This window comes from Clarias gariepinus, chromosome 25 (genome assembly GCF_024256425.1).
Source record: "Clarias gariepinus isolate MV-2021 ecotype Netherlands chromosome 25, CGAR_prim_01v2, whole genome shotgun sequence".
Lineage (NCBI taxonomy): Eukaryota > Metazoa > Chordata > Actinopteri > Siluriformes > Clariidae > Clarias > Clarias gariepinus.
The window spans coordinates 14,866,444-14,891,916 of record NC_071124.1 but is presented as its reverse complement, the minus strand read 5'-3'; the positions used below and the strand labels follow the sequence as shown (position 1 = coordinate 14,891,916).

Here is a 25,473-nt window from a genome sequence, read left to right as displayed (position 1 = left end):
TTAGTGCTGAAAGTGCTAGGTTTTGAATGTGGGTTTTGGCGGGCAGCTGCCCTCCCCTCTTTCCAACACTGTGACTCGCCGCGAAATCTTTTAGTGGTCCGTAGTACTGGACTGTACCACCTATGGGTATGTTATAATAATATTAATGTTGATATACTGTACATAAGGAACATGTTAGTTATCATAAAGGCCTTAGGTAGATGTCATGTAGCCTTATGAACCCCTTAAGAAAAGTTTGACTGGATTTGTGTTCGTTTGGTTTTTTATATTCATTGATGCGTGATAATTAAGAAAGCAAAATGTCAGGAGCCTGGAATTTCACATCTGAAATTGTGCCACCATTAGCACGGTTAAGCTTTAAGGCCAATCAACTATTTGGGGTTGCTGAATATTTGATGGAATGAAACACTATGAAATCTTATATGCTCTGCAATTTCCCGTCGCTGCCGAGAGCCAAATTGCCTCTGTGCATTGGCCTGCAGTGCATGCCTTGTAGCAGCAGATAGAGCATAATCTTCCTCAGGCCAATTTTCTCCCAGTTATCCGGGGATGAGCTGAGCTGAGCTGAACTAAGAGACCCACTACCTTAAAAGTGCACAAGTACAAAATACTTACACGTAGGTACTGGGAAATATGCACACATCCTTTGATACCGATTAGAATTATTCTAGGTCTCAGGAGGCTCTTTACATAACCATACGTCAAACATAGGCAAAGCCTGGCAATTTGAAGACCAGGAAAAGGACAGAAAGAAAAGACAGGTTGGAGTTGTGGGTGTGTTAGTCGAAAGAATGCTGGTGTCAGGTGGTTATTGTGAGGGCAATTTTCATCATAAGCCAATTGAGGCAATACACACTGACAGTGACTCACTTGGCAAGAAGCATTTCGAGTTTATTGTGTGTTAAATCAACTTGCGTTAGCATCCATCATACTCACGTCGATGTTAAATAGATTAGTCTTGTTTTTCGTCTTCTTTCTCTTTTCAGATAAGCGGCAGCATTGTTTGCCACAGATATACTGCAATTAGTTGCTACTGTCATTCATAGAAAATAGCACACATACACACACACACACACACACACAGACACACGCACAAGGTTCCTTTATGTTTATGTGTGTGCGTGTATGTGTGTGTGTGTGTGTGTGTTTAAGGTGATTCCTATTGATAGCGATGACCTTCCTGCATTGTTGACACTCTGTGCATCTATGCGATCGCTGCACACCGCATACAGACAAGACGAAGCGTCTAAATCATTCGGGCCAGACATTTAGTCGTTTAGTGAATCACCCTCAGACGGCCGTGTTAGACGGCTAATCGGACGCCGAGCAGCTGCCGGCCCTGATTACGGTCTGATTGTGCCGCTGATATCTATGGCCTGTAGAGCGCTGACCTCATTATAACAAACTCCTGCACATATTCAATCCTGTATTATGCTTGATGTTGGTATTAATATAGTGTGTGCACCAGTTCCTCTCAGAGAACCAAGAATAAAAAAAAAAAAAGTATGACCACTAAAAATAGTATAAATCCGTAGATTGATTTAAATGCAGTGGACACGGAATGAACATAAGTGGAAGGGGTGGGGTGTGGTGGTGCGGTTGATTAGATTGAGAATTGAAAAAATGCTAATTATCAGTGATGAGACCAAAAATTGTGATGTGTGGGAAAAGATCAAACAATCCTTGTTTTGGTTGGCCGACATGGAACCCAGTGAGGTCTCCAGCTGTTGTAGACCATCTGCATTAAGGTTTGACCTGCTGCTTATTCGGAGATGCTTTTCTGCTTAGCACAGTTGTAAAAATTGGTGATTCGAGCAATTGTAGATTTCTTGTAGCTTAACCCAACATAACTTTTCAAAGAACTGCCACACCTTGCATTTTTTATATAAAAATAAAATTTCCATTATATACTGTATAAATTTTTATATTTTATATTATAATTATTCCTTAAATCATTCTGTGTAAACTGAAAAGCTTCTTTAACATTAAAATCCATGAAGATTAGCCTTTTTTTGAAATACTCAGACCAATCTGGCACCAACAACCATGCCAAAGACATCTCTAAAATCATCCTTTTCCTCCACTCTTACTGTATGACCCCATCCAACCTGCATCTGCATAAGTTCATGCACTGTGCTGCTGCCGCATGAAACTGCACAAATTAGCAAGTGCACAGATTTATCGTATTCTTTAATAGCATTGTTCTGCCCACTTATTGTGCTGCTGTATAATGATGATCATAAAAGGTCAACAAAATACTCATTACGGTTTCACCAGCCCAGACATCAAACAAATGCGCGCCGTTCGTTTGCTTAATCACGTTTTATTACCTGTCAGCTGCTATGATGAGAAACAGAACTGATTGTTAACTAGTGATCATTCTTTTCCCGTTTCTGTTTAAAAGATGAACGAGGTTTACTCCAGGGTCTCTTTCAGAAGCATGTTATTTGAATCACTTTCACTGGAACCGTCATAAAGACATTTTTATTTCTTAGGCCGCATAATGTAAGATATTTTGATGGTAAATGACTGAAATTTTTAAATAGCTCCACCAAGTCATGCACCCTTAATGCAGAAGCATGTTGCATTTCTCAATTTGACTATGCAGTCATTTTTCTAAGCATATTATTTCCAAATGTTCCCTTCAATAAAATCCTGGCTACAACACCAGAATCCTGAATTGGATTATTAAAGTGGATAATATTTATATCCTGGCTGCACATGCTGATTTTACCTAACAAAGCACTTTCCCTGGATTTATGATTCATAAGGATTTTTTTTTAGGTTGTGTGAATAGTTAAATAGTGGAGTATGTCTGAAATTAAATCAGGCATATCTTATTTGACATTCCCATTTGCCTGATGTTGCTACATATCCACTTCAAAGGCTGAACTACTAAGCTTGTGACACTGAGTTTGCTTTGCAAACCCAATCACAGTCAAGGATGCCGATAATTTAACCTTTAGGGAAAATGCAGTGCATCGCCCATAAATTGTCAGGCACAGCTGATTTGCACTTGCTGACACCCATAAAACACCATAAAAGGAAAGCTCACAAAGCAGAAATGACTTACTCGTGTATATATATATATATATATATATATAAGTGAAAAGTGTTTTGCCTCACGTCTATGCCAAGAAAACAATTTATTATTGAAGAGCATAACAACCCCTTGACAAGCACAAAATCTAGAGTGACAGAAGAGGTGAACTATATGCCAATCAAGTAAGGTAAAAAGATGAGAATGGCTTGACATTAAAACAGAAGGGCAAAAAAAAAAAAAAAAAATAAATATATATATATATATATATATATATATATATATATATATATATATATATATATATATATATATATATATCCTTTACCAAGAAGATCATGGACACCAAGCACATCACATAAAGCTGCTTTTTAAAAATTTCTTTTAAAGAAAATTTGCTAATCTTGGGCACAGCTGATCAATGCCAATTTGAATGCCTCTCCCTGATGGTGGAAAAGGCCTAGAGTGGCTTTTGTTGGAAAAGCAGAACGTGTAATAGTAAGCCAGATGATGGCACACTAGGGAGTATATGGCACGTTGTAGCTTGAGACATAGCAGTCTTATCGGTCACTTGGTGCTGGTTCTAATAGAGTGTTTGCACAGAATTATAAAGAGATGTTTTGGATAACTGAACTGACTTACTGCAGTCCATCCTCCTTTGGTGAAGTGATATTTTTTTTATTTAGCAGTGTATCTTACTAATCTTAATGTATCGATTTAAATTAGCTTTTTTTAATACTATTTCTTTAGTTCATGTTTTTTTAAACCACTTGTTTAAAAAAAGTACAAAATCTTGGTGCTGACTATTGCTCTAAATCATTCAATCACCGAATCATGGTTTCTAAAGCATGATCTAAGTCGGGATTACCCGATATTTCATTTAATACTTCTGTTGCGGTAAAACAATTACTTTAACATGACTTTGATATAAATTCGCCAAAGGATGTCACAAAACCCGCAAGTAGGGTTATCAGTGGAACGTCTTTAGATGTCGGCCAATCAATGATCTGCAAGCAGGGTTACCAGTGGAACGTCTTTAGGTGTTGGCCAATCAGTGATCTGTAAGCAGGGTTACCAGTGGAACGTCTTTAGGTGTTGGCCAATCAATGATCTGTAAGCAGGGTTACCAGTGGAACGTCTTTAGGTGTTGGCCAATCAATGATCTGTAAGCCGGGTTACCAGTGGAACGTCTTTAGATGTCGGCCAATCAGTGATCTGCAAGCATTGTTACCAGTGGAACGTCCTTGGATGTCGGCCATTCAGTGATCTGTAAGCAGGGTTACCAGTGGAACGTCTTTAGATGTCGGCCAATCAGTGATCTGTAAGCAGGGTTACCAGTGGAACGTCTTTAGATGTCGGCCAATCAGTGATTTGTAAGCAGGGTTACCAGTGGAACGTCTTTAGATGTCGGCCCATGAGTGATCTGTAAGCAGGGTTACCAGTGGAACGTCTTTAGATGTCGGCCAATCAGTGATTTGTAAGCAGGGTTACCAGTGGAATGTCTTTAGATGTCGGCCCATGAGTGATCTGTAAGCAGGGTTACCAGTGGAACGTCTTTAGATGTCGACCAATCAATGATCTGTAAGCAGGGTTACCAGTGGAACGTCTTTAGATGTCGGCCAATCAGTGATCTGTAAGCAGGGTTACCAGTGGAACGTCTTTAGATGTCGGCCCATGAGTGATCTGTAAGCAGGGTTACCAGTGGAACGTCTTTAGATGTTGGCCAATCAGTGATCTGTAAGCAGGGTTACCAGTGGAACGTCTTTAGGTGTTGGCAGCATGTAGATTTCCACCAGGCTGGATGCTTTTAGGGGTCGGTGGTGATCTAGGGGGTTATTATGAAATGACACGATTTCACAAAATATTCATTACATTGTCATACATAATTGAAAAACCTACGCTGTTTAAACATGACATCATCATCTAGATATAAAAATGCAGTAACTCATTGCAATTCATATGACTGATATGATGTGTCTCAATTTAAGCTTACATAATTTAGTCTTCTCATGTATAAAGTTCCACACACTCAGGAGAACAATAGGATTAGAATGACAGCAGGAGTAAAAGGAAAGAGTAGAGTGACATATTTAATAATTTTTCATGAATATTTAAGTTCTTGTGTAAATCTTTATATGATTTATGACTAAATCGATTTGTATCCAGTTTTATATTGTAAATGAGGCTCAACGTTACTGCACAACAATAATGACAAATTATTGTAGATTTTCTATTTGCTAATCCTCAAAGGGTAGACTATTCAAGGAGAAATTGAAATTTAGTAAACCTTGGTAGGTTTTTTTTCCCCTCCAAAGTGAGTCATAAAAAGGGTTATAATTTGTAAGCACGAACCACTATGTGATAATAAGTGACAATTTTTGCACTACTAGCATTTCATCTTCTGTTTTATCTGGCTGAAACATAACCATTTTCGTGGTTCTATAAGTCGTGCAGTTAAGAAAAAGTTGAGTTATTTCTTTCTCGCAATCACTGTTTTCTCTCAGGGACTCTATTACTGCCACACCGATACAAAGGGCGAGTCAAAAAGCGAGTTAAATGTATTCATGGTGCACTTTCCATCTCGCCTTCTTTTTTTTTTCTCTGCATAACTGCGTCGCTCCCTCCCTAATTCCTTCATTTTAACGGTTAGCTAAATGCACTAAGATGTCTCTGCTGTGCTGCCATCTCATCAGAATGCCGTCTCGCCGCGGTAGCTGCCGCGTATGCGAAAGCTCATCTCAAGTGTTTGGACACTGAACCAGCCAGAGTGTGAATTACACTCAGCTTACAGCCTGCAGAGGGTCTGACAGCTACTTTGTTCTCCGAGCCTGACCTATAAAACTTACAAAAACATACTCAGAGTCATCTTCAGCTCATAAGGAGAAATTTTGATCTCAGTATCAGGAGTGGCTTTCGAGGAAATTGCACAGTCAACTGGGAGCAATTTGTTTCTGCTGTGTTTTTCGCAGTTTGTCCTGGTAGATTTGCAATGACGGGTTCTAGTGTGCATTTATGAGTGTTTTCAGTTGTCCAGGTCATACTTGAAGTGCTAGCTGGACGTTAAGGGTACCTGAAGGTTAAAGACATTTTGCCAAGGTGGCTTTGCCAAGATAGTTTGCCAACAATAGTTTCTCTGGGGTTTCATTCATTATGAATTTGTAATAATGATAATAATGATAATAATAATAATAATAATAATAATAATAATAATAATAATAATATTTTATGGTATTACTAATATAATGGTTCTTTTATATTCTTTGCTAATGTATTATTGTGTTAAATACTGCATAACATAGCACCAACTGGTGTTTTTTGTTGCCTAGGTGTGCCTAGATTTAAAAAAAAAAAATATATATATATATACTTCTTTTTGTCTACTCTCTTGGTTTACGCACAGGTTTTTACCTTTAGAGACTACAAATGTTGTTAAAAATAGATAAACCAGCCTGAAGATCAGTAGTTAAAGTGATTTTGAAGCTAATATTTTGAAATAATGATTTCTTTTACCAGAGCCATTGCACGAGCAGTAAGCCTTAAGATAGATAGATAGATAGATAGATAGATAGACTGATAAATAAGTGCATTATTAAATTATTAATTCCAAAGCAAAATAGTTTAATATAATATATATTAATACATTAGTAGATATAGGCCCATAAGTATGTAAACACTTGAACAGTTTTTTTATTCCCATGTACACAAACACAATTTATGATAAAGCAATCTAGATGTGATTGACATGTTGACTTAATCTTTTTTTTTTTTTTGGATGTTAAACCTTCACAGTTACTGAGAGCTTGAACTCTGAACAAGACTGAATGCTGAGTTTTCTCCCGTGAAAAGCTTTACTGCCGTTGCCTTCAGTTTTCTGCTTGTTTTTGGGTCTTTCTGCCTTTGGTTGTGTTTTATTAAGTAAAATCATGCTCAATTTGCTTGAAGTCTGGTCACTGACTCTGCCCTGTTAAGAAGATTCCATTTCTTTGCCTTGGGTTGCTTTTGTAATACATTTTGGGCCATTGGCTTTACTCTGAAGTGCAGCCCTTTCAGTTTTGCGCTATTTGACTGGACATAAACAGAGACTATAGCTTTATAAACTTCAGAATTCATCCTGCTACTTCTATCCACTGGCAGCCGTACACCCATATGACATACAGCACTGCCTCCAACCTGCTGGACAGATGATATTATATGCTTTGGAACATGAGCTCTTCTGTTCTTTCTTCATATTCTTTCCTTTCAATCATTTTGGTACAAGTTCATCTTGTATTAAAACAGTTCAGACTTTTCAGTAGCTATTTAGCAAAATCGAATCTGGCTTTTCTGTTCTCGAGTGTCACCAGTGGTTTGCATATTGAGATAAACCGTCTGTATTTACATTTATGAAGCATGCGTCTTTTCCTTGTAGACTTTGACAATGATATGCTTACCTATTCCTAAGAGTGTCCTTGACTCGGCTGGATGCTGTGAAGGGCTTTTCCTCCACCAAGGAAATAATTTAGCAATTATCCACTCTAGGTTTATTCAATGGCCTTCAACGGCTTTTGGTCTTGCTAAGCTCGCGAGTGCATTCCTTGTTTTTAATGACATGCCAAATTGTTGAATTGGCCACTTCAAAGTTTCTGCTATCTCTTTAATAGGTTTGTTTTGTTTCATTTAGCATAAGGATGGCCTTGTTCACTTGCAGTGGTGCCTACTTGGACCGCACATTGAAGAGATATCAAATGCACATTCAGCACTTGGAATTAACAAAAGACCTTTATCTCTCTCTCTCTCTCTTTCTGGTGCATGGTTCGTAACATTTGCAAAATGTTTTTCGGTACTGTGAAGTGGGAAAAAAAGGAAATGGAACTAGGAATCTGTTATGAATCCAACTTGTAAAAATATAAACTTGTACAAACTCGTTAACAGTGGCACAAACATACAGTACCAATGCTTAGGTCTGTACATCCTGAGCTTTTTAGGAACAGTAAAAGGGGCTTCCAGTTTCCCACTTCGACTATCAAAGTATGATGAACTCATAAATAATGGAATTTTGACCGGACTACTTACAGTATAGTATAGTATATATGTAGTGTGCAATGCTGAAATTGTCTAAATTAATATTTAAACCTAATTCTACAGTTCCAATGGTAAAGCTCACTATCCCAAGCTTGACTGGATCCAGAGTGGCACAGGCGAAGCGTGTTTGCCCTGTTGTCCGGAGATCTCGAGTTCGATTCCTGGGTGATGCTATAGCCGGCCGTAGCTGGAAGTCTAGAGAGCAGATTGGTCTCGCTCTCGCGTGTGGCATACCCGCACTCTCACTTCAATCATAGCGACACTAATCAATCTTGGGGATCTGTGAGGTGGGATTAGCGCTTTCCTCTGTGTGTGGAGTGTGGCATGGGTGAACCTTGGGTGCCCATGAGCTTGTCACCAGTTTACTGGTAAATTATTGACAATCAGTGTTTAAAAACATGTTCATCTTATGTGCTTTTAATGTTGTGGCTGATCGGTATATTAAGCACATCCATCATACTAGAAGAAGAGAAATGGGAATACATTACATTTACGGAATGCATTTACGTATATGAAATAGATTTTCTTTACAGCCAGCATTACTGCGAGTACTGTAACTGTGTGCTGTTTAGAAAATGCATCAAAATTCTGACCAATCAGATGCATGAATTTAATCGCACTGTGGTTTAATGCAATTCAAAACAATCAAGGACAATGCAGATTATTTTTTGGGTTTCATGCATAATACTGTTAATCATAAGACACAGTATAAACTAAAAACCTTGCCCCCAGACATAACCTTGAGCTTTTTGAGCTAAATCATTTCATGCAAATAGATGAAATAGACAAAAGTCTAAGGATAAATGCTGTGTAAAAAAAGATGTCGTGTATATCTTTCGGTTCAACCCCATTTCTGTATTGTTTGCCTTCCTCTTAGAGTCTGGATTTGTCCATGACCATGGAGTATTGTTTGAGTTAGCATTAAACTTAGTCTCTAGAATTATTTTTCTCATGAGCAATACGCTGTTGAAAACACCAGCCAGCTTTATGAATTAGCGCTAATGTTTATGGAGATCTCTACTTTTTTTCCCCCTTCATTAGAGGCATAAGTGATTCTAAAGTACGGCTTTATTATATAAAGCATCATGTCATCATTGTCTTCATGAGAACCTCAGTATTCACACAGCGAAATAAAGACTAAGAAAGGAATACCGTAACAAGTTAATGCTGATATGCAGCAAATCATAATGTGTCCTTGGTCTACTGATGGATGCTTTGTAATTATATTTATAATTATAATCAGTCATATGGTGCCTGTGTAGCTGTACATCACTCTAGGCCTCTGATATGATATCACCGTGTTAAAGGCATCATTTCTTAAATCAACTGCTTTTTCTCCTTTTCATGAAAAAAAAAGAAGCTTTCTTTCAGCTTATCACATCCAAAACTTAATTGAGTTCAGGGAACATAATCCTTTTGTAATGATTTATCTTAAAAGATCTCGTCTTTAAATGTGTTTTCGACGTGATAAACCGTAGCCGCTTTCTTTTCACACCTCCGTACACCGCATTCCCTGCCAGGTTTATAACTGCAAGTCATCTGAATCTCTCGAGTTACTCATTCCCGGATGTTCTTCCTGCCCGTTTCTTTAGGTGTTCCGTCTGGTCCGCGGAACGTCATGTCCGTTGTGAACGAGACCTCGGTGACTCTGGAGTGGCACGCGCCTCGCGAGACCGGAGGTCGCCGAGACGTCGTCTACAACATCGTGTGTAAGAAGTGCAGCGCGGAGAGGCGCTCGTGCTCGCACTGCGACGACAGCGTGGAGTTCGCACCACGCCAGCTGGGCCTCACCGATACCCGCGTGTTCATCAGCAGCCTGTGGGCACACACACTATACACATTTGAGATCCAGGCAGTTAACGGCGTGACCAACAAAAGCCCGTACCCGGCGCAGCATGTCTCGGTCGACATCACCACTAATCAGGCTGGTAAGTGCGCCCGACTTGTCATTTATAATCGGGCAAGATTGAATTTTCATCCGTTTCCTCTTTCAGGTTTTAGGTTCCATGAACCGGAAAGTTTTAAATTCTTGATTTTTTTTTTTTTTTAAAGGAATAAAACGTGATGGGACATGCTAATAGTTGAGAGCAGCAAGTTTATCACTCCATCGTGTACTATTTTCCAGCACATTTCATTTTCTCTGTCTGATTATGAAACAAGTTAGTTCCTGTTGTAGCCGCTTTAAACAGCTGTAATCTCACCAATTCCTGCATGCTTAAAAAAAAAAATAAAATTTAAATCCAGCTTGTAATGTTCCCAAGAATCACAGATTCTTAAGTTTTTTCCTATGAAGTCTTTCATTGTCGCATGAGACTCCTTCCACAAATGTTATCCAGGCATCTCTGTGGCATCTGGGGCATTGTTTTGCAAGAGTCTGCAGCAGGAGAATAGGGGAAGTGGGCATTTAACCTGGCATACACACACACACACACACACACAAAGCTCTTTGGTTTGGCTCACTAAGAAGGAAAGAAAAAAAACAGCTTGTTGATATAACCCACACAGATAAGCAAGAGATACAGCATGCCAAGATACCCCCCCCTCCTTCATGCTCCCACTGCAGATTCCTGCTTAACTAAGCCTGCACCTGCCAGAAATCTCCTTATCAGCTTACAGAAAACTTCAGTGTATTTAGAATTCTTTTTTTCTTTTTTCCCTTCAGTTAAATAACACAGTTTTAATCAGCTTATTATTCGTCTGTTATTATCAGTTTACGAGGGCTGTTCAAGGTAAACTGGGACCTCTGATGAAATTTCGCATAAATAAGGGCATTAAAACGTAAACATTAACATTTACAAAAGGCTTTGAGCACAGTATAGTGGGGAGACTCTTAAAATATGTCGGGATGCAGTAAAATATTTAAACGTCGCAAACGTTTTAAAAAAGGACGTACTGTACGTAGCCCAGTGCAGTCGGTCCCGTGAACATTCACCCAGTAGAACCTTTAAAATTCGATGAGTGACTTGTCGATAACTTGCAGGAGTCTGTGGAAACTGCACAAACAATTATTCATAAACACTACTTGAACTGGGCTGGGAGTTATCGAGCGAGTCCTGACCTCACTCCAAGCCATTTCCACATTTTTGGGACATTTAACGAGTTCCTGGGAGGCCAGTGTTTAAGGCGTGAAGAAGGCAGTCTGATCATGGCTCCAGCATACTGAGATTATGTTATTCGATATCTGCCTTACTATGGCTGGGAGGTGAAGAAATAAAGGAAGTTTTTACTCTTAGAACATCTGTTCTGCACAATCAAAGGTCCTGCTATGACTTGAATGCTCCTCATACTGAGTGCATTCATTTACATTTGTAATTTATATCAAAGCCAGCACTTTTGAAAAAATTAAACCTTCTGACCAACCAGATAAATGTTTTCGTATAAATTAAAGCATTTCAAAGACAAAAACTATTGAAGAATGTTCCATAAGGCTCGCATCTTGCTGTAGTCCTCTTTAATCCACTCTTTAATGTTTTAAATGCATTAGTCTATATATATGCAGATAATACTCATAGCTTATATTTTTGCTTTCTAACTTTTAAAACACTGTTTTTTAAAACCTGTTCTCAACCTTTAAAAAATTTTATTTATTCAACTTCAGTAACCACTTTATAGCAGTCAGGGTCATGTTGGATCTTGGGAAAAACGAGAGTGCGAGTGCAAGGCAGGAATACATAATGAATGGGACGTCAGCCTATTGTATTATTATTATTTTTTATTTTATTTTATTCAAGTCAGAATTTTAATTCGTACAATGTTATGTTTCATGTATTGTATAATGAATTTGGAAGTATGCAAACATCACAAGCCTGAAATTTCTAATTTTTTTTGGTATTTTTAATGTGTGATCTAGTTGTGTCAGGAATGCGCCATCTCAATATTTTATATTCAGGTCATTTCTCCCAGATGACTTGCTTTAGTGACAGTGTGTATATAGGAAACTACTGCAGATGCATCTCACATGGCTACAGTCGACGAGTGGTCATGAATGTTTGAATGCGGTCCACCGACCGGTTGTGGGTCACTTTGTGGAAGCAAAGTTTCAGCGCTGAAGAAGCCTGCCTTTGGCAATAAACGTCTTAAAAATAATGCACATATATTAATCACAACGTGACAGTTCCAGCAGTGAGATGTCATTCGTCCACAGTTCCCTCCATCTCCTTAGTTTAAATATGCAGCTCTAAATATTCAGGAACATACTCTGCTCTTGTCTCCTGTCCTCCCGGCTCCGGTCCTCCAGTCTTCCGTCCGCCCGTCTCCTACTGCCTACTGTCCTTTTTCTGAATGTCACTGATTGTAGGCTTACATCCAAAAGCTTCGCTCCTTTAATCTGGGATGAAAGAGCTGCAGGGTGAGCCATATATAATAATCTACCCTTGAGGGTAAATGACAAACTTCAAAATAAGGCCAGACCAAAAAAAAAAAAAAAAAAAAAAAAAAATCCAAGACTAAACCAAGGTTCATGGACAGTTTGCTGTGCACATTTTTTTCTTCATATCTTTGTAAACACGGGAGGTTCAGTTCTAAGCCATGAAGACATGGTGTGTTTATGATGTGTGGCTCAACTGACACTTTGTAGTTTCTTGTTTTATTTACACTAAACAAGTGCTTTGCTGAAAAAGGGAAAAAAGGAAAAAAAAGGAACAAAGAAAGAAAGAGAAATGCTGCTGAGCAGTTTGATCCATGATGCAGAGACGTACTTTTGGTACAACAGCATTCTCCGAAGCACATTGTCCCCCGAAAATGAATTAAATACACATTTTTCAATTTGTATAACAGATAAACCAGTCAAGCACTGAATCTAGAGGTCTAAAATATCAACTCAGCTGCTCACCCTGCCGGCTTTCCCAGTCCCACGGTAATGTTTTTGTCCACTGATACAGTTTCCCTGCTTACAAGATGTTCTGTAACACCACTCTGCTTTCTGTTTTTTCTTCTTCTTTGATTGTAAGTTTACATCAAAGTATGTTTCATTTAGCTATAATGTACATAAGCTATATTTATTGCTTTATGTTCATTGGCCAGTGTAGAAACATTAGAAAAGCAACAGTGAAAATTGTCGGCTCTTTGGAACCATTTTACAGTTCAACCCAATCTCATGAAAAAAAAAATAAAAAAATCACCTTCATCTCATTTGCAGCCCCTTTGTATGTGTTGAATATCAATGTTCTGGCACAAGCAAATGTTGCATAACAATATATCAAACTTTAATTCAAGCTTTTTATGTGAGAGCTCTTTTCTCCCACAAAGTCTATGCGTTTCACAAAGTCTGATCAGACTTACCCGCACAGTACTGTAAGATATTCGAAATACAAAAGGTCTGTATTTTGAGTAGACTAAAAAAAAAAAAAAAACATAAAAAATTCCCCAAATACCCAGTTATCTTTTACGAAGAAGAGCAGAATGCAGGTTTATTGATGTCTGTGAAGGCTATTTGAGTACAGTTATTTAATTGTCACGTTCCAGAACCTAAGCGGCACGGTGGCATAGTGGTTAGCACTGTCGCCTTGCACCTCCAGGGTCTGGGCTTCGAGTCCCGGACAGGCTTGATTACCGTCTCTGTGTGCACAGTTTTTGCATCATGCTTGATGGGTTTCCTCCGGGTACTCTCGTTTCCTTCCAAAGACCTGCAGGTTACTTACCCTGCAGATTAGTGGTGATCCAGATGTTGAACATTTAAAGATGCTTTTCAGCATACCTAAGGTATAATGAGATGTTAGCTCGGACCAGTCTGCCCATTGTCCTCTGTTACCAAATTGCCCAAAGTGTGTGTAAGTGAGTGTATGTGTGTGTGCACTGCAATGGATTAGGACTCTGTCCAGGGTGTATCCTGCCTCATGCCCTAAGCTTCCTGGGATAGGCTCCAGGCCCCTTGCGACCCTGAATACATGATAGAGCGGTAAAGATGATGAGTGAGTGAGTTCAAGAAACCATGGTACGGTATCCTGTGGTCATAAAGACAACAATACTCATGTAGGCTGTGGCACTAAAACAGTTTTTTTTCTTTTTTTTTGGGAGTTGTTAGTAAGGAGTTCAAAGTGTTCGGGAAAAATATACCTGACACCATTACACCACCAGCAGCAGCCTGAGCCGGAGGATGGATCCAAGTGAATTGTAGCCTCAGTTTCCTGTACTTACTGTAGCTGACAGCAGTGGTTTTCTACTGACGTAGGCCATCTGCTACAATGGTCAAGATGTTGTACATTGGAAGATGCTTTTCAGCATACCTCAGTTATAATGAGATGTTAGCTCGGACTAGTCTGCCCATTCTCTTCTGACCTCTGACATGAACAAAGCATTTTTGCCTGGAGAACTTTCACTCACTGGATATTTTCTCTCCTCAGATCATTTTCTGAAAACCCTAAAAATGGTTGTGCATGAAAATCCCAGTAGATTAGCTGACCATGCCAAAAAAAAATCAGAAAATGATTTTTTTTTTCTTTTATTCAACTCCTTGGTTTGAACTTCAGCAGACCATCTTGCCCAAGTCGCTGCCATTCGATAGGTTGATAAGATATTTGCATTAACAAGCAGTTGAATATGTCTAACCCATAAAGTGTCAGGTGAGTGTACATGACCCTTCACATCTAATCAGGTATTAGCTTACATTTTGGGAGATTTGGGTTATGCATTTTTTCAGATTATGGTTCATTAGTCTCCATTTGGATAGCAGATTTATTTGTAACAAGGATTGCTGAGATATGGCCAGTGAGTGTTCGTGTATGAGGAGAAGCTCAGAAAAATCTGTCAAAATCCTATTTTTAGAATTCTTCAATAAGAATATCCATGAGAAAGATAAGATGGAACCCTCAGTCTCATTTGGACACCAGGATTTTCCTGCCACTTGTACAATTATTTTCACCAGCAGTACAGATTTGTAGCACATAAAATGCTAAAAGTTTTTCAATCACAGTTTAAGTAGTCAGCTTGGAAAGTATTCATTAAAGTGCTTTTAAAACAAGATATTTATCAGATGATTTTTACCAAAATTAAACACTTGGTTTATATACTTTGTAAGCCACAAGCATTATTATTAAGCAATTATTACATCAAAAAGCTTTTTCAAAGCGTCTGAAACATTGATAAGGCTTTTAGAACTGTTAATAAATATTCTGAGGCTATGGTTTATTATAGAGATTGTGCTATATACAGTACATCATAGAAGTATGGTAAATAGTGACGTTCATTGCAATATTATTAAACACCTATACACACGTGTCCTTCACATTTTTGGATTTATTAATATTTTTTGGGGGGACATATTGTTTCAAGGGTACAGACTTTATACCACACCTACATTATTTACGTTAAGCTTTTATAGTTAACAGTGCTAAGAAAGCTTCTAGGAACTTTTCCCCATGTATTACACTGTTATGAAGCATTATTCGTCTGCATAACATGCATAAATTTATACAGCATGGAAATAATCCTATATGACAGTATAATAAACAGAAAATGTTTTATAACTTTAGTTTTAGTGCATCAAAATCATTCACGGCATTGGGAAAAGCAATTTATTTAGCATGTCTATACAGCCTTCAGCCTTCTGTTTGATCTAACTCTTCATTATGCATCTACAATGGTAATGCTTATGAATGTGCTATGATGCCCCTATGTGGATCCCATTCAAATATGATCCATCATACCACCTTTTTCTAATTATTATTGTCTTACAATAAATAAAAGTATGAATGTTTTGCATCTTATGATTTATCTTCTAATTTTTGGTAACATGAGAAGTATAAACACAGTTGAAGTGATTGATGAATAGAAATATGAATGTGTACATTTTTCTGCATTTTTCCCCCTCTCTCCATTTGCTCTTTGTAAATACAGACTCTTTGTTTATGGACGTGCACTGAGGTAGTCCTTCCCCTGTAATGAGATGTGGTTTTTGGAAAAGCAACCCGAGCAGTTTAAATGCAGCCTTTGGAAAATGTTTAAAGGACTGTTTACAATCATGGAGCTATGCCGTTATGCTAACACCACATTAAAGAAGACCAGCATTGCGTTATTTCGTTTTCAGGGACTATAGAAGACACTGTGACTAGTCCAAGCCCACAGTATGTTCCTGTGTTTAATGTTTTCTGAACAATCCTTAGCCGCACGTGCATACACTAACAGAGAGAGATCGTTCCTGTCTGTTCCTGCTGCTCTCCCAGGATGATGAGGCCTTTAGGGGTTGGGATGTGTTGGAGTCGAATAGGTCTGACATTTCCAGCTAACTGGAATCTAACTCCGGGTGGAAAATAACTATTTTGGGAATATTTGCACAGAGCAAATTTCCAGGGAATGATTCTTTTTTTTTATATAATGCTTTGTCTTCGCATTCTAACGGAGTGGTGTTCGTGTGCAAATCACACCCTGCTTGAGCTTATGTCTGGGGAGCAGCTGCTGCTGGTGCTAAAACATTGACCAAGTGGAAAATTTAAATGAGGATTTTATTTTATTTTATTTTATTTCTCGTTCTGACAGGGTAGAGAAGGACATGATGTTGAACAGCTATCATTATACCACTGTTAATAGGGCCGCTACAGATGGGAAGTGGAAGCACGGCATGGTCATGTTAATGGAGATTTTCTCCTTTCAGTCTTGCACACATTCATTTGATGGATCACGTCATTCTGTATTTTGATTCCAAAATAATATAATAATCTAAAAGAAAGAAGGAAAAAAATGCATTTTTAAATGTAAAATACAACAACAACAAACTGTAGATTATTTATTTCTTTGTTTTTTGCATCGTAAAGCCGAATAAGGTTTTAAGTAAACAAAACTATGAGTTTTTGAGTTTGTTGTGCTCATTCATATTAATCGTTCTTTACTTGCATTATTAAGTAGTATAACTCATACTATTTAATAGCAATTATAATTTTTTTTTTTTAGTTGTTGCAAATCAAATAAATTGTTGTTGGTCTTTCGGCTGCTCCGGGCAACGGGTCGCTACAGTCCGGTCCACACACAAGCTTGGCACAGGTTTTACATTAGATGCCCTTCCTGACACAACCCTCTCATTTTATCTGGGCTTGGGACAGGCACTTTATCCGGTTGTTGGGAATAAAACCCCGGCCTTTCGCATAGCAGAAGGAACACCTACCACTGAGCCACCAGTGCCCTATTGCCCTGATGACGTCAGACACAAAATTGCTAGTCTGAAAGGTTTTAAGTTGGTGGAACTGTAAGGTGACAGTCACTGTTACTTAAGTACATACTGTACAGATAATTGAAATATCAAATTTGTGAATTGAAAATTGAAATGTGTAATTTCTACAAACTCATGAATACAAAAAAGTTTCACATATCCACCAAGTTTATTAATTTGAACTAATTGTAATTATTTACAGTAGGTTAAGAGTCATTAATATGTTTAATTACTTGGAGCATTAGGGTTTACAGTGTGGTTATACAAGTTCCTGTACAGTTTTTTTGCATGATTCATTGATCTATCTATCTATCTATCTATCTATCTATCTATCTATCTATCTATCTATCTATCTATCTATCGAGCTTTTCAATTTTGAAGTTAAAAGCAAGCTGTCAATATTTCTTGGTGAGTGGGCGTTATTGCCATTTTCTCTGTGTTTGTGCGTGTGTGTGTGTGCGCGCGCAGGTAAATCAAAGCTAATTAGTGCAATAGCCGTAACAGTGGCACTGGACCAGCTTGATTGGCTTTCAATTGCCTGGCACATTTAGCCGTCAGTGTGTGGTCGTGCTAATCAAAGACAAACAAACACACTCGTAAGCGCTGCGCTCACACCACACAAAGAAGTAAGCTGAAAGCTTTGCCATTAGGACGCTGATTATATAGTGTTGAATCCGATCCTCTGTTACGCTGCCACGACTGTGATGTATAGTTTAAAACAGAACCCTGTTCATCGTCATGGTGGAAGAAATGGCTCGGCTTCAATCGCATTGTGGAATGCCTCACAGGCTTGAGGAAATAACTAGGGACTCGGGGCATTTTCACACTTGGCTGAAACAGTTGAGGATGTACTTACGATTGATTCTGGGAGGATCGGGGTCATCATCCACATACTGTATTTATTTTTATTACAGAGAATTTCCTGCGTCTTGACATCAAATATGACAATGATGTGCATTCTATATTATTATTATTATAATTATTATTATTTTCTCACTACAGGCTACGCAGTTCCTTTGAGCCTGTTCTTTGTGCCAGTGTCTATTGCCGAAAGTGCTATATAAATAAAATGGTATTGACAGTGCTCAGTACTGTATCTCATGTAAAGCCTTTCAGGTAGTGGTGTTTTCTTACATACAAAGGTAAGCTCTTTGACTACTCCTGGGTCGTAAACACCTTTAACACTCTCAGTGTAAAATGCTGTCTAAACTCTCAGAGTAAAATGCTGTCTTGTAAAAAAAAAAAAAAAAAAAAAATGCACATAAGGAAACACCCATGGCTTTTGCAGCAACCATTAAATCATCCATAAACCATTCGGCAGTTCGACACTACAGAACGTCTCTCAAGTGCTTTACATCAAAACGATCTACTTAAACGTGATGGTTTTTTAAAACTCAGCCACGCAGCAGTACTTTTTTTTTTGCATGTTAAGTAGGTCTAGAAAACCCATTAGCAGCCATATTTATGACTTGAGGTTTTGTACTCTAGACAGACGCCTGACTGTGAGATTGGTATCAAGTCGAAGATTATGTTTTTCTTTACACACGAGCAACATGCTTGATTTTAGGCAGCACTGTGTTATTTCATTTAATTGAAGTCACCATGCTGTCTCGGAAAAAATTCTAACTATTATATGTAATTATATTACATTGTCTTTATTGTAGATGAAATGGTTCTGTAGCTGCCTATTCGTCTTTCAGCATGTGTGTCTTTATGATGGCTCATCCTTAATATTCGTATTGTTGAGCTATTGATAGATTTCTCTCTAGCATTAGCTTTGAATCTCTTTTAGTCTCTGTCTTTCAGGGCTCCATCCGTTCATCTCAATTTTTTACATCTTTCTGTATTTTACTTCCTATTTATCCCTCACTTTCTCTTTCCTCTTTCTACCTCCCTTTTTTGAGAAGAGTGATATACTGGTGGGGGGGTGGGGGGAGGGAAGGGGGGTGAGCTGAGTAGTCCTTGTTATCAGGCAGCTCACTGTGTGTTTGCGTGTCACACTCTAAATAGAGCTCTTGACAGATAGATGTTTAAGAGCGACGCTGGCCTCCATTGTTAGCGCACAGTGTGGCTAATGAGACCTTCTGCTTTTAAGCTGCACTTGCCGCATTTACGGACATCGAGCTGGTGCTAATTACCCTGTACTGATGGGGATACCTGCCACAACTCAGCAAGATGTGTGTGTGTGAGCGAAAGTGTCTAGACGTCAAGCTTTTAGTCCTACAAGGCTGTGTGTATGCTGGTGTATGAATGGGTAGGTTAGGGGCATTTTAGGTAACATTTTAATCAGGATTTAATTATAGCTCTAAGTTCTGCTCCTACATGGAACTAAGTGCAGTGTTTGGCACATCGAGAAAAAAAAAAGAAAAAAAAAAAGTTTTTCTGCCTAGCCCATGACAATCTTTAGGGTTCCAGACGATCTTGTCCCCTCAGGTCTGATGAGATTAACATGGTTGCCTGTACCTTGCTTCCAGGCAGGCAGAGAATTGGCTTGGCTAGGAAATTGGTGTCCTTTCTTTCCCCATGAATACACTGAGTAGAACAAGAAAATTTGACAGTGATGTACTGTATCACATGACCAACTATCCTTTTTTTCACTGAGCGCACGCAAGATTATCTTTTTTTACTTACTGTTAACTGATTTAACCTCTTATTTAATACATTTTAAACATAGGAACAGTAAATACACCGATCAGTCACAGCATTAAAAACATTAACATCAAAACTGTAGTGATTTTGAAGGGAAAAATTTGCTGAGAGACTAAGGTCGGGCCTTGTTTGTCTAACGCGTAAACAAAGAAAACAATCAAAAGACACAAATCCAATGGTAACGTGAACGGCAACAGCTCAACAGGACATTAGCAGATCCTTTAATTGTTGCATGGATTGAACGGGCATCCAGGACCTTATCCTAGTCCAGGACCTTATCCTAGTTAGTGCCAGTGTCGCTTACAGTAATGTATTTCTAAAGATACCAGATGCTGTTTTGAAGCATTTGCATTATGAACAATGTCTTGTCATGATGCAACCTTTTGTTGCCTTCATATCTTCTTTGGAAATTCATGGATATGAGTTTGAAAGTGATAATTAAGACCTAATGTGTATAATTTGCTCTGACAAAATAAGCCATGGAAGGACGCTTATTTTGTTTTCGTTTACCTTTTTGTATCATCAACGAAAAGAAATTGCCTTATTAAAATACTTGAACAGTTAATATGCATAATGTCTGCATAAATCTTTAAACCATCTGCAGTGAAAGGCACATTCGTATTCATTATGTCTAAAAAAGACAAGTTTCTAAGTTGTCATTGTGGTAACATTCAAATGGGCTAACACAGTAATCGTGATATTTTGAAAGGAGTTAAAGACAGTATCTTAAAGTAGCAATAAAAGCAACTGGTGCTGAGAAGCATGAATTTAACATGCTGGGTCAGTTCACACAGCACTGAGGTGAATCAGATCAGTGTACCTACTTACTGTAGGCTTGACAGACATTTGGAAGTAGTTATAATGAAAGACATTTTTTTTCCCCAATGGCCGATGACCAATGGGTCAAGGATTCTGCTTTAGATCATCTATAATTTAGTCCAGCAGTACCTCACCATAGTGTACGGACTAATATAGAGGATAGCGGTGGTGTAGAAGCTAAAATGAATAAATTCCCAGTTGGAAATTCTGCAGGGTTCATGAACATGCTAAGGGTTTTAGGAAACCATGTAGCTGAAAATCTTGCAGGGAGAGAGGTGGTGAAAGGAGCAGAGCAGATGTTGACCAAAGTAGCGTAGGGGGGAAAGTGCCATGAGAGATTTTAGTAGCACAGGTAGGTATTTAGTATATATATAATATTAAATCAGGATTAAAAAAAGGCACTTGGAACAATGTTTGTTCTTCCAGGTCCTTGGTTCGATTCTCGCGTCGGGTCTTTATGCATGGAGTTTTCATGTTTTTTCCGAGCTTGGTGGGTTTCCTGCGGGTTCTCCGGTTTCCTCTCACAGTCCAAAGACGTGCAGATTAGGATAATTGGCGTTCCCAAATTGCCCCTAGTGTGCGAATGCATGTGTGAGTGTTGACCAGAGGTCCTATCACGGTTATACAAAATGGGAATAAATACAATGGTCACCAATGGTCTCCACGGTCCCTAGATGAATAGATGGATAGATGTGTTTATAGTGTGTTTTAGGAATTGTCAGGGATAACCCCTAGAGGGTGCCTTACGGCCAGAATTTTAGTGTTTTTGGACTTCATTTCCCAGAATGCACCTCGGTCAGGTGATGGGGTCATTCACCTGAACTGAGGTGACTGACTAATTAGTGTGGCTATAAGAAGTCAGGATTTTCAGTCGACTGTGTCTTGTATCTGTTGAGTTAAACTGTTCTGTTGAAATTTTTGTTTGTCACAGCATCTCGGTTTGGTTTCTTTATGTTTTGTTTGTATTATATTAAAAACACCTTAAGTCTTAACCTCTGCGCTTATGCCGCGCCTGCAACCCCATAACAACAATGACAGAAATGTGGTTTCTTTATAATCCTACAGGTGGTACACTCTATTTACAGACTGGCATTCTATGTGGTACAAGTAAATTATTTACTGAGTTTGTTTAGAATAATTATGTTGGATGACAAAACATAGCTAAATGATTAACCTTTGCATATGCAGTTATTCTGTCTTGCCTTTTAAATTGATTAGATGCTTTTTATAAGTTAAAGGTCTTAGAATTTCAACAAAATCAAACAAATTTAATGTCAAATCTGGATATGCCTCGGAGATCGCAAGTTCGATGCTGTCACCTCTCGCAGCCAGAGGTCTAGTCTAGAGAGAGCTGATTGGCCGAGCTCTCTCAGGGGGGAGGGATGAGGGGTATTTAGTGCTGCCACAATAATCATGTCTCTACAGCCAATCAGGGGCGACTGTGAGCTCACGCAAGGGGAAGGAGTGGATAGCGCTGTCCTCCGAGTGTGAGTGAGTGGTTTAAAAAGATGCGCTCGGCTGGCATCACGTGGTTTAGAGACAACACGTGATAGTCTTAATGTGGGAGACACCTATTGAATGGGAGGAATTGGATACGACTAAAATTGAGGAGAAAATTTATATATTATATAAAAACATTTGTTAAATAATTAAATAAACACACACACATATATATATATATGTCTCAAACAGTATGATGCAGATCAATCCTGCTATCCGTTATCACCCAAATGAGGATGGGTTCCCTGTTGATTCTGGTTCCTCTCAAGGTTACTCCCTATTACCATCTCAGGGAGTTTTTCCTTGCCACTGTTGCCATCGTCCTTGGCTTGCTCATCAGGGACAGTCTTATTATTTCATTCACATTTCATACAAACTTAAATAAATCTTTTGATTGTGTAAAGCTGCTTTGCGACAATGACAATTGTTAAAAATGCTATAAAATGAAAAAAATAATTGAATATATAAAAAATATATTTATGTATAAAATTGTTATATCAAATCGAATCAGCAACTAGGTATTGTGATGATATATCGTGATGATATCCTATTGGTTGGCCCTGGTGATTCTCATCCCTGCAGTAAAGGCTAGACTGCAAGGTGTTTCATAAAAGCTGGGCCTTACAGTATGTGACTTGTAAACTTGTGAAATCTAAAAACCTGGGGCAGAGGGCCATAGTTCTTTTGACATTTTAATATTTTTTGCTACATATAGTTTCTACTACGGCAGCCTTTGAGAACATTTGGCGAAACAAACTTTGGTTGTTGGCGGTGGTGTTTTCTTTTAGTATTCTTTTTTTTTAACATAAATTTATCTGATCATTTTAAAAACATTTAAGTCCGTACAGTATATCTGTATTAGCTTGACTTGCCATTTAGAGACATATTGATCAAATCGGGAAAGAAAAATTGAGTAAGTAAGCAAGTAAGTACTTAATAAATAAATGAATAAAGACATATCTAGCAATGTTTTAGAAGTCTTAATTTAATTAATAACTTATCGTATGAAACTAACGGTAGCGTGTAAATTAGCTTCGATCTTACCATCAGTCCAACAAAAGTTAAGTATTGGTTATGACCTCTTACTCTACCGTCAAACAAACTGCAAAAAAAGAGACAATTTTTCAACCAAAGAGTGTTTTAAATGCTGCACACACACTTAAAAAAAAAAAAAAAAACATTTAGCTGAAGTGAATCAGTGAATTTATTTCTTCAAGCAGCTCTTTTGATCTTGCAGTTGAAAGGTGTTTTTACACACACACACACACACACACACACACACACACACACACACACACACACACACACGCAAACTCACTCTCACTCATCTTCTATACCTCTTTATCCTGTATTCAGGGTCACAGGGACCTGGAGCCTATCCCAGGAGGCTTAGGGCACACACACACACACACACACACACACACACACACACACACACACACAAACTAATATACTAATATGTTTCAGTGCTGATAACGTCACGGGACAGAATGGTGTTTGAAACTGTGACTTTTAACTTAAATGTCAACTTATTTTCCCATTTGAGCTTATGAGGTGATAACATTTTTTTTTTTAAAGAATATAATAAAATAATAATAAAAAAATAAAAATGTGTCTTATTATTGGATGGATGTGCTAGATAGACTTTGTATTGTAGATATAATATTTGCATGTACACTACTAAATAACAAATACTTTTATTATTATTATTATTATTATTATTATAAATTAATGAGTCTTTACCTTGCGTAGAGCAGAAACAGGAAACTCTGTACATCACATCATGTATGCATGTACAGTATAAAAGATCAGGGTGACGTCGTGGAGGTAAATGTATAGTTATTTATAGCAGCGCGGGTTGAGCTGTGATTAGAAAAGCGTGTCACATGCTCAAGGCTGCTGCTGTTGCTACCTGTCCGGTTCAGTGGCTAACACACACACACACACACACACACCAGCACATGCATATACTAACCGATTCACCCGAACACACAAAGTCTTTGACGGTCACAGTTTCTAAATGCCAGTGACTTTGTACTGTAGTGTGTGTGTGAGAGAGAGGGAGAGGAAGTGTGATATCGCACTCATAATAATCCTGGAATGTTAGATGAAATAGCTGTGAGGAAGAAATGACGTTCAGGACGCTTGGAGTGTTTATGAATGGTTGGAAGATGTTAAAACACAATGTTTAAAACTGCAAATGTTTCTTCCCTCTGGATTCTCTTCTTGCTACCTGAGAAAGAAAAAAAATCACCATTTTGCCAAGTATCCAATAAAATTTAAATTTTTTGACGTATCTAATAAAATGGCCATTTTGCCAGCTATCCTATAGATTGTGCCTGATGGATTGATCTTATGCTACTTTCAGTTCTTCAGTAACTCAGATGATGCTGACTCTTACGTAGTTGAAGTTGTTAAATGATCAGCAGTGTGCTAAATGATTTTTCTCTTACAGAGCTCATACCTCCTAGCACTACTTAAGAGCAAGGAAAGACATTTAAATGTATTCCATAATAACTTGACATTTGCTAATAGCTACTTCATTGCAGAGCTGTAATGCTGTTTATTTAGGTACTGGAGAATGCACACACATGCACAGTTATTGCAGCAACTGTAACACCTACACTAATTTTTTTTTATTGCTTTCACCTTTTTAGCTGTTCCCAAAAAATAAAGAATGTGTTGCTGCATCTCCATTTTATTAGTTAACATATTTATACAGTCATATTTACATATTTATGTTTATTAGTTGGCTATATACTCCACACTGCTGAAAGGTTATGAGCGACTTTTTATGTAGAATGTTTGTGTGTGTACTTTGCTTTTATGAGAACTCTTCCTGCATAACATACAGTTTACTCATTGGACCTTCCAGCACGTACAAAACTTTATACAGTATATATTTCAACCAGATTATGTGGATATTTTCTCAACTTCCATGAAGAAAAAGTAGCCATTATGTTTTTTTTGGTCTTGTTTTTTTCCTCTTTTCTATTATTACAAACACTCTAGTATATAATTGAATCCAAATGTAGCCTTTATTTTAACAACGGATAATAATAATAATAATAATAATAATAATAATAATAATAAAAAAAAGATAGGGGTGCTACAGAACTTATGTAACTGCATGCTAATAAATAAACTATTGTGGGTTTTATTCATAAAGGTAGTTTACACATAGTTGTTGTCTGCTAGAAGCTTTTCTGCAAATACATAAAACAACAACAATAAGGTTGTAAGTTAAATACTTATTATTTGAATT

The 25,473-nt window shown here is 38.0% G+C and overlaps 1 protein-coding gene across 1 annotated transcript in view; it reads left to right on the top strand.

Moving 5' to 3' along the window:
* The window catches only part of LOC128512981 (ephrin type-B receptor 1-B), a 355,486-nt gene that overhangs the window by 235,849 nt on the left and 94,164 nt on the right, over positions 1–25,473 (top strand). The window contains exon 5 of the mRNA XM_053486552.1: positions 9,694–10,029. Coding sequence (XP_053342527.1) covers positions 9,694–10,029 — 336 coding nt within the window. The remainder of the gene's footprint in view (positions 1–9,693; positions 10,030–25,473) is intronic.